Here is a 16,118-nt window from a genome sequence, read left to right as displayed (position 1 = left end):
GTATGATCTACTACCATCGGGTAGAAGGTATAGGACGTCAAGGTGGGAATATAATCGATATAAGTATTCTTTCATTCCTATGTCAATCCAAATACTGAATCTAAGACTACAAAGAAGACTTTGAAATGTCTAGACGCACCTTGTTAAGGGAATATGTGCAATATATCTTGTCTATGTGTTTACTGTTGTATTGTTGTTTTTTGTATTATTTTCTTTGATCTGTTATATGTATGCAGTGGGGCTCTAACTCCAAGACAAATTTCTCCCTCGAGAGACAAAATAAAATGAACCTTGAACCTTGAGAGACAGAGTGGAGAATAATATCTTTGGTGAAAGACATTTAGAAAAGTAAAAAGTAGATGTTAAACAAATTGCACTTCCCAGCTTGATAGTAGGTGCAGATGGTCACAAAAGGGACACAAACACTGTAACACCAGAACGATCAACATAGTAACTGAGAAAACCTAGACAATCAAATAATGAAAACAGAAAATAAAAACACCAGTATATCCCAACATGTAGTAAAAGCTTACATTTTCACTTTCACCTCTTGCATATATGACCCTCCATACCCAGCTTCAGATTTCACATTTTAAATGCGGATTAGTTGTCATACCACAACTAAAAAAGTTTGAAAACTGCCTCTGCACATAAATCATTAGCCTACTGTTCTAGAATAGATGAACTGTCATTCCCACCACACCAGGGCCATCAGCCACACACAACACTAAATAATTATCGCGCGTGTACGTTACGTAACGGCATATTTTTTTTTACATGCTTTGACAAATAATATACAGAAGAAATTATATTTAAATTAATACTACATTACTTTTTTACGAGTCATGATGATCACAAATCAGACATCACATAAATGTCAGTTAGGTGTAAATAAATAAACGATAAAATCTATGGCGAGATTAACCACAGTCCTGTCCCTTTAGGGCAAAAACCTTTTAAATAAAACTTTTTTCAAAAATAGAGAAATTACCAGATCTTCAAGCCCTCATCTTGCAGATCTGCTATTTTCGCTAGAAGGACGAATAGGCGCTAAAGTGATAACAAATTACCAGTGTTGGAAAGTAACTAATTACAATTACTCAAGTAATGTACACTTTTGGAGTACTTAAAATGTTAGCTTAGCTAACGTTACGTTAGCTAAGCTTACCTAACGTTACGTTTGCTAAGCTAACGATGTTCACCTTAATCATGTAGTTGTTTTAATACAATACATCCTGAGAGAACATGTTAAATAAATGTTAAATAAATGCCCATCATATTAATACTACAGTAACGGCATCATTTAAACTGTACCTGATATAAAACGCTGACGTCACAAGTGTTGATGTTTGAAAGTTAACGGCCAGCTGGCTGGACAGTGGGCGTGGTCACGACGCGATCACGAGACATGAACTTAACCTGTGACCTGCGCTCCGCCAATCAGAGGCGCGTTACCGTGGTTATTATTTTATGAATCTTTCAAATTTGATGCTGCGTCACGCTCGGCTATAAAAGGCCGCTCGCAGCCACAGGTTGTCAGTTGATGATGATAGTGATGATGGAAGACACACAGATTCAGATGATGCTCGCTGGAGACGTTGAGGAGTTCTTCAACCAGGAGACTTTCTTCAAGTTAGACCTGGAGGAGTTACACTGCTTAACGGTCGGCGGAGAGAATAATGTTCTCAAATTGAACACTGAGAGCTTCCAGGAGCCAGAAGAGGACCCCGTTGCTGTGACTGAAGAGCTCAGACATGCCCTTCACAAACACCAGGGAGGACCGTTGTCGCAAAAACAGCCGTCAACGCAGCAACTTGGTGAACTTCATCTTGGCCACCAGCCTCTGACAGACGACCAGAAGTCTGTCCGGAAGATGCGGTGCATCATGGATGAACTGTTGAAGACAGAGCGAGCCTACACCAAGGATCTGCGTGAATGCCTGGAGATCTACCTGTGGGAGATGACTAGTGGAGTGGGGGAGAAACCTGCCAGCATCATCAATAAGGAAGCCATCATCTTTGGTAACATGCAGGACATCTATGACTTCCATAGAAATGTTTTCCTAAAGCAGTTGGTCGAGTGTGAGCTTCCAGCTGATGTGGGACGTTGCTTTGTGACATGGGCTGAGAAGTTTCACATGTATGTGAATTACTGCATGAACATGCCTGCTTCCAGCGAACTTGTTGTGGAGGAACACGCTGGATCCTACTTTTACCACATCCAGCTGAAATATGGTCTGGACATTGCCAGTTCTCTCAGCTCCTTCCTCGTCAAGCCTTTGCAGAGAATAACAAAGTACCAACTCCTGCTTAAGGAATTATTGTCTTGCTGCAAGGAGGGAAGAGGAGAGATTAAGGACGCTTTGGAGGCGATACTAAGAGTTTTAAAGAAAGCTAACGGCAGCACAGGCCAGACGACAGCCAACCGACGACAGCCTCGGACCTCTTTCAGCTTGCTGCGGTACTCTCCTGGTCTGAAACGTTCTGGAAGCATGCTGTGGACATGGCTGACGATGCGCATCATGCAAAGATCCAGCCGGAGATTTGGATGAGGCTTGGGACAAGTCTAGCTCTGGTCCAGAGCGCTAGTGAGTTAGAGATAACTCACTAACGCTCTGGACCAGGGCCACGACAAGTCCTGAGTGGTCTTGGGCTTTGTGGCCATGAATGACTGGTGTACAGAACAGACTCTGCAACAGGCCCATACACCTTTGCACTTTTACTGGCATGTCTCATCATGGAACAGGTTTGTGGACCACTGCAGAGACATGCAGAATTGGCAATGGCTGTGAACAATGACACTGAATTAATTATTATTACTGTATATATTATATTTTATTGTATCATATATTGTTGTTATTACCTGTGCTTATTAATAGTTTTATTGTATTATATATTATTATTGTATTGTGTTTTATTATTACCTGTAGTGAATAAATTGAATACATGGTAAAAACCTGAATGTTCATTTAACTCAACCCGGAAGGCTACATTTACACATACGTATATAGTATATAATCCACTGGGTCCTGTTACATGTACAGTAGCTAAACCAACCAAATGGGGTTTTATCAGTTCTGTAGTGATATTAGTGTTACCAAAATACACTGCCACAGTTTGTCTGCTTTGTCCTCGAGGAAGAGGATTCCAGCTACTGTGAAAAGGTAATTGTAAGTGACATTTGGATGAACTTATTCTCTACATGTATTCCCAGTCTTAAAACAGTTGTCCAGCAGCAGTTTATGGAAAGACTCTCATAAGGAGAGCTCACAACTCCACTCACCATGAAAAAACCTGCTGACCACAAAATGAACACTTTTATACATGGTAGCACATTACCTCAATGACCTGTTTCCAGGGTATAGTATCTGCCATTTAGGCTGAGGACAGGGTGATGGGAAAGTAGGAGTTAAAAGTAAACAACAACCAGGAGCATTTTCTCCTTTTGTGGGTTCTTGATAATTGTTTACTGTACGATAAACATAGCAATGATTGATGTAATATCCATTGGCCCAAAGTTGATCCACCACTTCTTTTTTATGCTGTGAGCTATAAAAAGGTCATTGAATGAACCAACTGAATAAGTCTACAGTAGGCAGAAGATAAAATAGCCGATCTACAAGCTCACAATGCGTCGCATAGATCTGCTATTTTCAAAAGATTTTTATACATTTGAAAACTTGAAATGGGACATGCTGCTATTTTCAAAAAATATTGAGAAAAATGTAAAATATTTTGAATATTATTGAAACATTTTTAACAACATATATTGTATGGGGGTCCCTGTCACGACATATTTTAAGATGGGGGTCTGCGACTCTGCGGACATACATTTTAATCTGGGGGTCCTTGGCTTGAAAAAATAATATGGGAACCACTGGTTTAAAAAACATTAGAAAGCAAGCCCAATTAAGCAATACACTTAAACACAGCACTGCCTATTATAAGTAGACTGCAGACCTCTTCCTCTATCTCTATCCTCCTCGCGTCTCACAAAACTCTGGGTTGATTCTGTTTCTGATTCTGGGATGGATCATGTTTGCCATAACACTCTCTCTCATGTTCTACTGCTTATTCTGAAAACTGCTTTTTTATCATGGCTTTTAGATGAAGACTATACTTTCCGTCTATGTCCACTAGATGGCAACATTGTGCTCTGATATGGCGTGACTCGTTCAACAAACGAGAAAGGACATCTTTTAACTGAAATATTTAAAATGTTGTGCCCACAATGTCAACAAAGACCTGATCACATACATTTGTGGTGCTCTTGGGTATAATTTAAAAGACATCAGGAGGTCAAAACATTCTTACGGTAGAATTCATGGTTAATGTATGTTTTGTAATAATCAAAATCTACAAAGTATAGATTAGTTAGTTTAGTTTAGACTAGAGTAACTAAAGTTAATTGTATTGGAGTGAAAGTACAATATTTGCCTGTGAGATGTAAGGGAGTAGAAGTAAAAGTATTGACAATTGGAAATACTCCAGTAAAGTAAAAAATACCTCAATCCAAACTGTACTTAAGTACAGTACTTGAGTAAATGTACTTAGTTACTTTACACCACTGGCGCATGCGCACACCCCACGGCTCAAACCAGAATCTATGCACCCGCCGCCAACCACAAAATGCAAGCAACGACGGACACGTGACAGCAGGGTTGCCATCTACTAGTGAAGAGCTCCGTTCCGTGAGCAGAAATTGGACTTCCGGTTTTTGAGCTAGCAGAAATAAGGTTTCCGGTTGCCTTCAAAATAAGATCGTGATTTTTAAATGTTTTTTAAAAGACACAAATCTAATTTAAAAATACATTTATGATGTATGCCTTTTAAATGGCTCATACTAAAACACTTCTAAGTGGCAAGTTTTTTAAAAAAAAAGACACAATTGTATTTAAAAAATACATTTATGATGTACAGTATGTCTTTTTTAATGGCTTATACTAGATCACTTCTAAGTGCCAGGTTGTTCCAGTTTGAAATTGGCTATTGACCCCCATTAAATGTGCACTTAGCACTGTTTTGCACTTTAACTGGTATTGTTTGTCCATTGTTGTAATAATGCTGACTCTAGGCCAGTTCACTCTTGGAAAATGATGATGATATAATATTGTTTATTGCAGAAGCAAATAAACAATGATAAAAGAGACCACAAAATATGCTACAAATAATAATAGTAGATAGTGCAGGTGAGATAAAAAAAAAAAGAAGAATTTGGGGTTTATAAAGTTGATCTCACCTATTTAAAAACTAAAATACAATACAAATACAAATGTAATCAGAAAAAAATCATTAAAAATGTATATTATTTAACAACATATATACAACATGGAGACACAGCATAAAAAAAGATAGAGGACAGAAATATTAGTACATTTGTAGTGTGTGTGTGTGTGTGTGTGTGTGTGTGTGTGTGTGTGTGTGTGTGTGTGTGTGTGTGTGTGTGTGTGTGTGCGCGTGCGTGCGTGCGTGTGTGTGTGTGTGTGTGTGTGTGTGTGTGTGTGTGTGTGTACTTCTCCATAACTGAGCGCCCCTAAACTTGATAGAAAATGGATACAGACCAGCACAGAATGTTGGTGAACATTTGAGAGATAATTTGTAAAAAAAAGGAAAGTGGCAGGCCGCCCAGTGCGGCCTGAGGTAAGAAAAGTGCCATTTTCAGACAATACTGGACACTGGACAGGAGACGGCTGTTGGCGCCAGCACTTTTGACATACGCACACGTTCAGGGAGACCCCCTCTACAACGCCACACTCTCCGCTAAGCCAGACAGGTGTATTTGGAAAAGTGGCGGGCCGTCCAGTGAGGTCAGGGGTCAGAAAAGGTCAATTTTCAGTGCATAGACTTCACAAATTGGGCGCTGGACACGAGACAGCTATTTGCGGGGGCACGTGTGACATACGTACGCGTTCAGGGAGACCCCCTCTACAACGCCACGCTCTCCGCTAAGCCAGACAGGTGTATTTGGAAAAGTGGCGGGCCGTCCAGTGAGGTCAGGGGTCAGAAAAGGTCCATTTTCAGTGCATAGACTTCACAAATTGGGCGCTGGACACGAGACAGCTATTTGCGGGGGCATGTGTGACATACGTACGCGTTCAGGGAGACCCCCTCTACAACGCCACACTCTCCGCTAAGCCAGACAGGTGTATTTGGAAAAGTGGCGGGCCGTCCAGTGAGGTCAGGGGTCCTCGTATCAAATTAAATAAAATACCTTTTAAAAAGTTCTATTGATGTCACCTCCTTATGACTCCATAATAAATCAAACCTACTCATTGGCTTTTTGGAAGAGGATGCAAGTCCCAGCAAGTGCCACAGAATATCATCAGGAAGTTTTAAAGCATCTTCTGTGTATACAGTACTGTTGCGTTGACCAGTTATTGATAGATATATGTGGATACTCCCACAAAACAGACATGGCTATGGACAAGCCTTGCTTCTATTTCAGTTTCCTAGTTTGACATCAGTATAACATTTCAATACCATTAATAAAGGCACACACCAACATCTCGTTCTGTGTCTCTCTCCGTTCCTGAGATATGACTGATGTAACATTGACTGTGACTATGATTGTGACCTTGAGCCATTTTTATAGGGCAGCCCAGAGATCATTTCTACCAAGTTCCATGAAAATCTGCAACTCTCTTCTATCAGGTAATGGATGTGGAGCCATTTCAAAACGTGTGACATTTTCAAAGAGAACTCTGGAACTAATCTGAACAAGAATCAAGAGGGATTTATTTGTCACTTACTCAATACAGGTACAAGCAGTGAAATGTTGGGAGCTGTTTCTACAGAGACTGTGCTATCACAACCAATATCGCCTATTTTAACTATTTTGAAATAGTCCCAGTCCCACACGTACAGTCCCGGTCGGCAAAGTGTCACCTGGTACTACCAGGTGACCAATTGACACTTATTTGCACAATGTTATTTACACTTATTTGCACAATGCACTGACAGACACATCTAAAAACTCTCAAACCCATAGAATCACTTTACAAACAGACATTAAAAACACTTGATCAAAAACCCAACCGTTACCACCATTGCCGTATAGTTCAAAAGTATAATTTATTTAATTTTGATAGCTTTAAACATTTTGCAGATGCCTGTCTCATTTTTAAGGTTTTAAATGGGCTTGCACCTCCACTACTAAAACAGTTCATAGAGTGAAGGGAGAGTGGTGACAGAACAACAAGGGCAACTACCAGAGGAGACTGTGAGGTGCCATTCAGACGGAGTGTGTTTGGTAAAACAGTCTTCTCTGTTAGAGCCTCCCATCACTGGAACAGTCTTCCTACCGAAGTAAGAGAGACCAACAACTTTCTAACCTTCAAATTCAACCTTAAAAGATGGCTAAAAGCTAACCAAATTTGTAATCATGAGTACATTTCGGCTCCATTATTCACTGATGTGTCTTCTCCTATTTTACTGTATTGTTTTGTCTTTTGTACTATGTCTACTTGTTTTGTATAGTTGACGATGTCCAATTTCACTCCACTGAACAGCATTTATCCATTTAGATACATTTTTTATGTTATTAAAACAGTTAAAAACTTTTTTTTATTACAAATATACATAATATGTGTTTTCTAGCTTCGTTTAAATGCTTAAATTATAGTTTTAATTTGCAAATTAACCGTTTTTCAATGGTTTCTTTTTACTCTAGAGGGTACTCTTATTCTGAAGAGATCGTCAACCGGAAGTCTTATTTCTGCTCCGTTATTTCTGCTCACGGAACACAGCTCTAGTGAAGCTAGTGTAGTGAAGCTAAGTGATCTGGTGATGCTACATAGTGGCTACAAACATGTTTGTGGCTCGAAGTATCGCAGCAGATCATAAAGATCTGATCCACGATGTGTCGTATGATTTCCATGGCCGGAGAATGGCAACTTGTTCCAGTGACCAAAGTGTCAAGGTACCACTAAAAACAGACCAATTGCTAACGTTAGCATTATTAGCACTACTGTGTTGTTAACATTAGCATGTCAATGTTAATTAGAGTTTCCTGAGAATCATTCTTCTCAACCGACTGTTATTATTCCTTGACTGTGCCTGGGGCAGTTTTACCCTGCTGATGTATAGTTAGCCATGTTGTTCGGTCATACAATTATCAAAGCTTAGGCTAAACAGGCTGTAGAAAAATTGAGATCGAGGTATCAACTTATTCAGCTCACCCATTCATTTAAAGGCATAAAGTAAAAAACAGACTTATGTAAAGCCTAGATTAAACATGATTTTTGTTCACTAACTGATGGCATGCATTGTTTTCATTCAACACGATTGTGAAAGACAAGAGCTGTTTGAGATGATGTTTTTGTTGGCAGTGTAATAGTAGAGCACAGATGTCGGATGTGGATGACAGACACAGTCACTTTTAACTTAATATTGTCATCTGATTACATGCAGGTATGGGACAAAAGTGAGAATGGAGAGTGGCACTGCACAGCTAGCTGGAAGGTAAACTACTTGCTGCTAGTACTCAAGTGTCTGTATCATTTTGGAGACCTAATTTCTTGCCCTGTTCTTTGCCTCGATCACGCTTTTAGAATTGGCTGATTTGACACTGACAGTAGTCCTTCATATTTCCATCCAGACGCACAGTGGGTCTGTGTGGAGAGTGACGTGGGCGCATCCAGAGTTTGGACAGGTGCTGGCATCCTGCTCCTTCGACAGGACAGCTGCCGTCTGGGAAGAGATAGTAGGAGAGTCCAATGACAAACAACGAGGACAGAGCCACTGGGTTAGTATGACTTCTGTAGCCTCTTAGTCTTAACGCTGCATTGGTCACAGCAGGTCATTTACGTTAGTAGCAAAATTATACTGAATTCCGTTTTGTTTTACGTTTTGCAATGTTAGTTTCAAAATTAAAAGGTGATCAGATTCAAATGTCAGCCACATCCAGCAAACACTCATGACGGTATGACATATTGATAGAATCAGGGTTGATATGATACACATTTTTAACATTTACAAAGACGAGAGTCCATGTATAATATGTTCTTATTGTATTTGCCATAGTCTTTTACATTCATGTTTGCTTGGTCTGATCCAAAACCCTCACACCCTTTTGATTCCAGATAAAGAGGACCACATTGGTGGACAGTAGAACATCAGTGACTGATGTGAAGTTTGCCCCCAAGCACATGGGCCTCATGTTGACCACATGCTCTGCAGATGGGGTTGTGAGGATCTATGAGGCTCCTGATGTGATGAATTTGAGCCAGTGGTCCCTGCAGCATGAGATCTCCTGCAAACTGAGCTGCAGCTGCATCTCCTGGAACCCCTCTAGGTTAGACCTTTTATATACGTACAGTTTAGTATTAGAACCCATGTATTGGAAAGTGTTGAGATGTTCAAGATGAGCTGAAATCTGAAAGATATGATTTTCAGACTTTTAGAGCATATTCTTAAATTGGGCATAAAATGGAGATATAATTAACAATATATGGATGCCAAAGCCATCTATATTTTCATGACACAAGTCCCTAAAAGTCAAATCTTTGACTTCCTGTCTAACAAAAATGTAATGTGTGATTACTTCTGAGTGATTCTCATAGATTAATGTTCCTCCACATGCAGCTGATTCATTATGGAAACACAACAGGCCTGCTTCTTTGTTGTGAATTTATCAATGTACAGTATTTCCCAGCCCTACTTCTAGTGTTCAATCAGCATTGAGAGGATGGATTATATTTTCTATCAATGTGAGGTAAAATCACACCAGTGACTGGTATATTTTCGGTCCAATAACTATGGTGGCCACTGGCCAGCAGTAGTTTTAACTCTAGCTGCCTGCAAACTAAATATTGTTTGTATAAATAAACAATATAAAATATTGTTTATATTCCGCACATTTTAATTGCATTGAATGCAAGGTCTTGAATGAATTGTTATACAATACTGTAGCCTAACCCATGGATCTGTAGTATATATTGTGTGAGTGACTAAACAATGAACCATGACATTTTAAACTCTTATTCCTGAAGACCTGTAGTATTAAGTAATACAATGAGTGATGGCTCTGGGGATTTAGATAGAATGTTGTTTTTTTCCTGTATTTCATTACACCACCACACAGCTCTCGTGCCCATGCACCAATGATTGCAGTGGGGAGTGATGACAGCAATGTGACATATGGTGGGAAGGTTCAGATCTATGAGTACAATGAAAACACAAGGTGAGTTTCACTCAATTTATACAAGTGTTGAGCACAATTATGTAAATACTACCAATCTGTTTATTGATTTTTCTTTCTCCCACCATCTTTAAAAAGGAAATATGCTAAAGCAGAGACACTGGTGACTGTTACTGATGCCGTGCATGACATTGCATTTGCTCCAAACCTGGGAAGATCTTTTCACGTGCTCGCCATCGCAACCAAAGATGTCAGAATCTTCAAGCTGGTGCCTCTGAGGTAGGCTTACTCAGTTGGCTGACTTGTGTCTGGTGGCCAGGGCTCAGTTATGTGTGTTGACTGCCTGATTTAAAAAAACACCATCTGCCGTCTCTAGAAACTCAAATGTCATAAACTTACTTCTCTATGGCATTGGCAGTTGTGCTTCACAACCTGAAAAGATCTAACAAAAACCTATGCACATGCTCTGATGTAAAGAACTAATTGTGTTTCCTTCATTTCTGAAGATACATTTAAGTGCTAGCAACTGAATAATAGTTTGAACTGTCAAACTTTTTTTAATGCTCCTGTGTTAATTGTCTTGTATATCCGATTCCTGAACCCACCTGACAGAAAGGAGAGCACTTCTACAGGGCCTACAAAGTTTGAGGTGCAGATTGTGGCTCAGTTTGACAACCATAACTCCCAGGTGTGGCGTGTTAGCTGGAACATCACCAGCACCCTATTGGCCTCCTCTGGTGATGACGGCTGTGTACGCCTCTGGAAAGGTGAGCATTAGATTGACAGCTGTTCATTGTGGCTGATGATTCATTTTTATTTTCATATAAAAAAGAAAATGGGTGAGGATTATGCAACTATAGCATTGAGAGCATCTTTTCCCCATTCAAGCAAACTAAAGGTAGTAGAGGTGATCACAGTAATATTACCTAGAGCTATTGTTTTTATTACTTTAGCCCAACACACTTATTGGGCAAAGCTACAGGTAGGCCTGTCACAATTATTACATCATCGTCTAAGCGCAATGATTTGAAATAATCGCAATTATTTTTGCATAATCATTATAATCATTTCCATGTTGAAAGATTTTAACACATTTTCAAATATAACAAAAACAATTTTGACAATAAATATGAAAATCATTTCTTTGTATATTTCAGTTATTTGTCTTATCTGACCTGTGCAATTTTTGATTACGAAGCCTAAAAGGCTTCATATGTTTCAATGTTCAATGCCAAACACACAATTAAATCGTTAATCGCAATTACTTGAGTGACAATTAGGGTTTAACATTTTCCGGGAAATATCAAATTTTAATTCCCGGGAATTTTCAGACCTTTTCCCGGGCTTCCCGGGAATTCCCGTTAAAGTGTAAAAAAAAAAAAAAGTGCCCACTAAAATGCATTTATATACTTAAATAGCCAATTTTACATCGAGGTGCCCAAATGTCCCTATTGTGTCCAGTGTCCACCTATGAACTTGCACTAATAATGACTTAAGTTGATTTTTTAAATCAAATAAATATAATATATAAATATAATATAGTGCCCTGGCGGAGATCTGCCCTGTTGCGAAGCAGCGGGTGAAGACGATTAACTTAAACGAGGAGCTGCGCTGTGCAGCCAAAACGCACTCAAACAATGTCAAACTCTAGCTGCTGAAATAAACGTTCCATTTGTATCATTATTGACAAGAGAACAGAACATGGATGTTGTTTGCAAAATGATTATTTATTTATTGTCCATCAGAGCGCCGGTGAGGTCACAGCTTATCTCTACTTTTGTAGGATATTGATTTGATAGCCTAAACTTGTAATTTGTTTGCAGTTATTAATTTATATTAGGCTATAGCTACTTGCTGGATATTAAGACTCCATTTTGGGATGTCGGCTGTATGTTGTCAAATGTATTAATCTATATTTTGTTGTTGATCAAATGTCGGGTTTTGTAGTGTGATTTTGATGTGCACATGCATGCGCTGCCGCCCGCTGCCACTGACAATCAATGAGACAGACAGCTGTTGTGCAGTTCACTTGTTGTACTGGGTAGTTAGTAAATGGTAGTTTGAACGTTCTAAAATGCAAGTGTAGGGTAGGCTACATTAATGATGATAAAACAATCGGACCACATCGGTCTAATAGCCTACTTTCGCTCGCTCTCTCTCTCCCTCTCTCTCTCTCTCTCTCGCACGCGCTCTCTCTTGCTCTCTCTCTCTCCAGCTCTCCCGTCTCTCCTCTCTCTCTATCAAAAGCATTGCTTGGCTTGCGCGCATTTTAAGCTGGAATATAGGCTCGAAATCAAACCTACCCACTGTTTATGCAGCGTTTCACTTGATGTTGAATATCAACTAGTCAACTGGTGTCTACCGTATTGACAGCAGAGGAAACGTTGAAATCAGCGTGCGCAGGGCAGACATGGGGCATCACGGCCACTTGTGTTTTAATTTGTTCATTACTGTTACATTCAGTGCGTCACATATTGGTTCACAACGGGACGATGGGACCCTGCCCTGGTAAAGTAACTTGGCTAATTATAATAGTAATTCCTCCGCGCTGTAGATTGGCCTTTCTACTAATTAGTATTCATTTCTAACAAAAAAAAGAAAAAACGGGATCCCGGGAACCGGAGTCAGTTCCCGGGACGGTAAATAACCTCGGGATTCCCGGGATTCCCGTATCCCGGGAATCCCGGTGTTAAACCCTAGTGACAATTAATCGTCAACTTTCATTTGGCCAATATGTTTAATTAAGGTGTTGTGCCATTCAGACTACCACTGTTGTCTCTTCTCTCATTCTGCAGCAAACTACATGGACAACTGGAAGTGCACAGGCATCCTGAAGGGAGATGGCAGTCCCCTGAGTGGTTCCTCTGGTCAGCCAACCGCCATGAGCACCGTACTGGGCTCTTCCGTTCAGACCTCCCAGAATGTTCTGAATGGGACGTCTGCAGGAAGGTAGGTGGTGTGGTACGCCTGACGCCACTCACCCAACTCTACCAGCAGAGCTGATCTCTCACAATGCCTCACACTGACTGGGACTTGATACAGCCGCTCACTGACAACTACTGGGCCCAAACTGACCCAAGGCTGCACTCATGCAAAGAGCTTGGCTTCTGACTTCCACCAAAAACAGGCTGTCACCACAAGAGCCTCTGTTCCCTAATCTCACTCTCCTTTTTTATGTTTTTCTACCAATGCATGTTACAGCATAAGGTTCAATCCATTTGGTCATTTGAATGTCATTGTTCAGGACTATCAATATTTGGTTCTATAACCATTGGAAAATAGAACACACTTGTAAGGATGATGAACATTATTTTTGTAGATGTGAATATAGAAATCACTGGAGTATCTAGCCAATGGTAAAATATTTACATCACATATAAACTACTTTGCTTTCATTTACATATTGACTAAACGTAAATGGGCATCTCCTCAACCAACCATTGCCAAACTCTTTGCCGAGTGGAAGAGTGTAAATGGAATCCTATTAACCTACTGCAATAACAGACTAGGAGGGTATGAATGCAGTGCGCAAATTATGAATGTATAAACGGTCACTTATTAGTGCCGATGTCTGAAAATGTAATTGAGAATTGACAGATGTTAAAATAAATTGTAGATTGCTCACAATTTGTATAAAATAATTGTATGTAGACAGTATTCATCCTTCAGACAGTGAGCATTAAGCTGAAGTTGGTGGCTGTTTTTATATTCAAGCTAAAAACCCTTGTGACTTAATAAGTATGAATGCATCTCACATTCCCTTGCTTGTGGTGTTTGGAATTTACACTGAGTGCTCTCTGCTAAGCAGGATAACTAAGGACTGGGCATTGTTTATTTTTTGTTTTGTTTAGGTTAAATTGATTGCTTTATCTGATTGATATGAACATTGCAACTAAATATACATTTGGAAAAAAATGTACTGTAAATGTAAAACAAATGTAAAATGACTTTGTATAAAGGTGTTCTTGAATAATATGTGTGTGAAGTGGTGTTGATTGGAATAATGTGTTATTTTACTGCTTGTTGCATGCACACAGGATTGGCAAGAGAAATCCCTATGCCCCTCCCCTGCGGCACCTGACCTCTCCGAAGATATACCAGCATTCTGCATCTTACTACTAATGCCTTCTCTGTATCAGCATGTGCCATTTGTCATTGTGTCCATGCGTTAGAAATGCAAGACCATGGATGATGCACAATTTCTACCTGAATATTTCTTTGTTTTTGGGAGGAGAGGGTATCTTGGCATGATTACGGCATGGCCCTGTTCTTTACAGCTATGACTTTTCTTTACATTACCCTGGATTTGATAACGGTAACAGTTCTTAATATAAACACCACTTGACCCCTTTGAAAATAAATCTCACTTATCTCACATTATCTGCTCTCTGTTCAACATGCATCAAGTCTTTATTTCCTGTTCTTGGAACATACATTTATCATAAAACACTCCTCTTTCAATTTATAATAACCCTATATTTATTCTATATTTTACATGTTTTCCACCTTCCCTCTGTATTACTATGATGGCTTTTTCCCCCTGTCCATGTGTTTTTTGTTCTTTCTTGTCATTCCTCTTGCTGTTACTGTACCTCAGGTATTTCTTTCCACCACTGGATCCGCCCAGAGCTGGGTCCAGGTATGGTCACCTACTGCCTCCCTCTTCCCTCATAGAGCACTGTGACACTGAGCCCATGCAACCTCAGCAACAGGCACCTCTGCACAAACTCTATTCTAGAGCATTGTTACCCTTACCAGAGGCTGAAGGGCAGTGACGCTTGATGTTGTGTGATGTCATTTTCTTCCCCCAATATTTTAACTTTTCCTGGGGGGGACATTCAACTCATGTTGAATATATAATATAGTGAATATTCCAATTCCATTTTGTGTTGTCTATTGCACAACCCTGATAGAGAATGGTGTTTGGTGCACCAGGGAAAACAAGCAATAGAAATACAATGTATAATATTTAGATGGGAGAACCCTTATATGTACATGCATAATATCTATATAATAAAAGTATTTTAATACTGGCTTGAGAGAGAACAGACTGCGCCTTATACTAAAGCTTTGTATACCAATGCTCTGTGTGTGTGTCAGTGATTATTTCATTTCAATTTAAAAAAAAATGACAGGAACATTGGATTTCCAGAAATGATGATGGTTGATTTGTCAGTGTGTGTAATGTAAGTTACATTTTACAATGCAGTCTCAATATTCTGGCTAGGTTAGAGAGGTCATGAAAGATGTTCTATACAATGGGAGAGACTCCACATTGTCTCACTATTATCAGTGCACATGAACAATGAACTAATAATAAAGCTCACATGATATCTTCTGACTAAGCATTTGTGAATGACTGTGACTAACCATGTGAAGCAGCTACTGTTGTCCAATGTCCAATAATAGCATCTGATTCAGAATCACACACTGACGTATTTGAAGATAGCTTTAAGCCAAAATGCCATAGATGCTTTCTACCTGGGTGGAAGACACTAAGTAAGCACCACATAATACATTTCATTTCAGTAGCCTTATACTTCATGCATGGAATCATTATGTAGGGGTCATTTTTGATTCAATGTAAACACCAGACTCTAGGGAGGACATTGGTTTTCTCTTTGTATTACTTTTAAGTTAACTACATTGACACTTATTATTTGTTCAAACAAGATAAACAATCATGCTACTTGTATTTGTATTTCCACTTCCACCATTGCCCCCATTTTACCTCCTGGGAAAAATGTAAAATGCATGACAGTCCCTTCAAGTAAGCTATTCTTGCAGCTGCCCAGCAGAACACATGCATCCATCACACCCCAGACTCAAATACCACATGTTAAATAACAAAATATTATAAAAATGGTCCTAAGTAATGTAAAGTATACAAAACATGATGTGAACATGCATGGTACATCATTATCAGACTTAATTTTATACTTCAACTTCTTGTTTACGCCCCAAAATGACTGGATATACAG

General features: G+C 39.5%; 1 protein-coding gene across 3 annotated transcripts; it reads left to right on the top strand.

The window, feature by feature from the left end:
- The first annotated feature begins 4,634 nt into the window (after positions 1-4,634).
- On the top strand, positions 4,635-15,430 carry seh1l (SEH1-like). 3 transcript variants are annotated; one of them, XM_084051432.1, is made up of 10 exons: positions 4,635-4,679; positions 7,756-7,917; positions 8,409-8,459; positions 8,596-8,742; positions 9,080-9,291; positions 10,081-10,179; positions 10,276-10,416; positions 10,750-10,904; positions 12,933-13,086; positions 14,735-15,430. In XM_084051432.1, the coding sequence occupies exons 2-10, from the start codon at positions 7,807-7,809 to the stop codon at positions 14,910-14,912; spliced, it is 1,248 nt and encodes a 415-aa protein (XP_083907558.1). In that variant the 5' UTR covers positions 4,635-4,679; positions 7,756-7,806; the 3' UTR covers positions 14,913-15,430. The 3 variants fall into 3 exon arrangements, with proteins under 3 accessions (XP_083907558.1, XP_083907557.1, XP_083907559.1); XM_084051431.1 differs by having other exon boundaries at positions 4,658-4,685; positions 7,751-7,917; XM_084051433.1 differs by lacking the exon at positions 14,735-15,430 and adding an exon at positions 14,175-14,698 and having other exon boundaries at positions 4,660-4,685; positions 7,751-7,917.
- Positions 15,431-16,118: the final 688 nt, after the last annotated feature.

Source organism: Gymnoscopelus microlampas (genome assembly GCF_963454915.1).
Source record: "Gymnoscopelus microlampas genome assembly, chromosome: 3".
In the NCBI taxonomy this organism is placed as follows: domain Eukaryota; kingdom Metazoa; phylum Chordata; class Actinopteri; order Myctophiformes; family Myctophidae; genus Gymnoscopelus; species Gymnoscopelus microlampas.
Note: the sequence above shows the minus strand (reverse complement) of the source record. Positions and strands in the feature narration are given on the sequence as shown.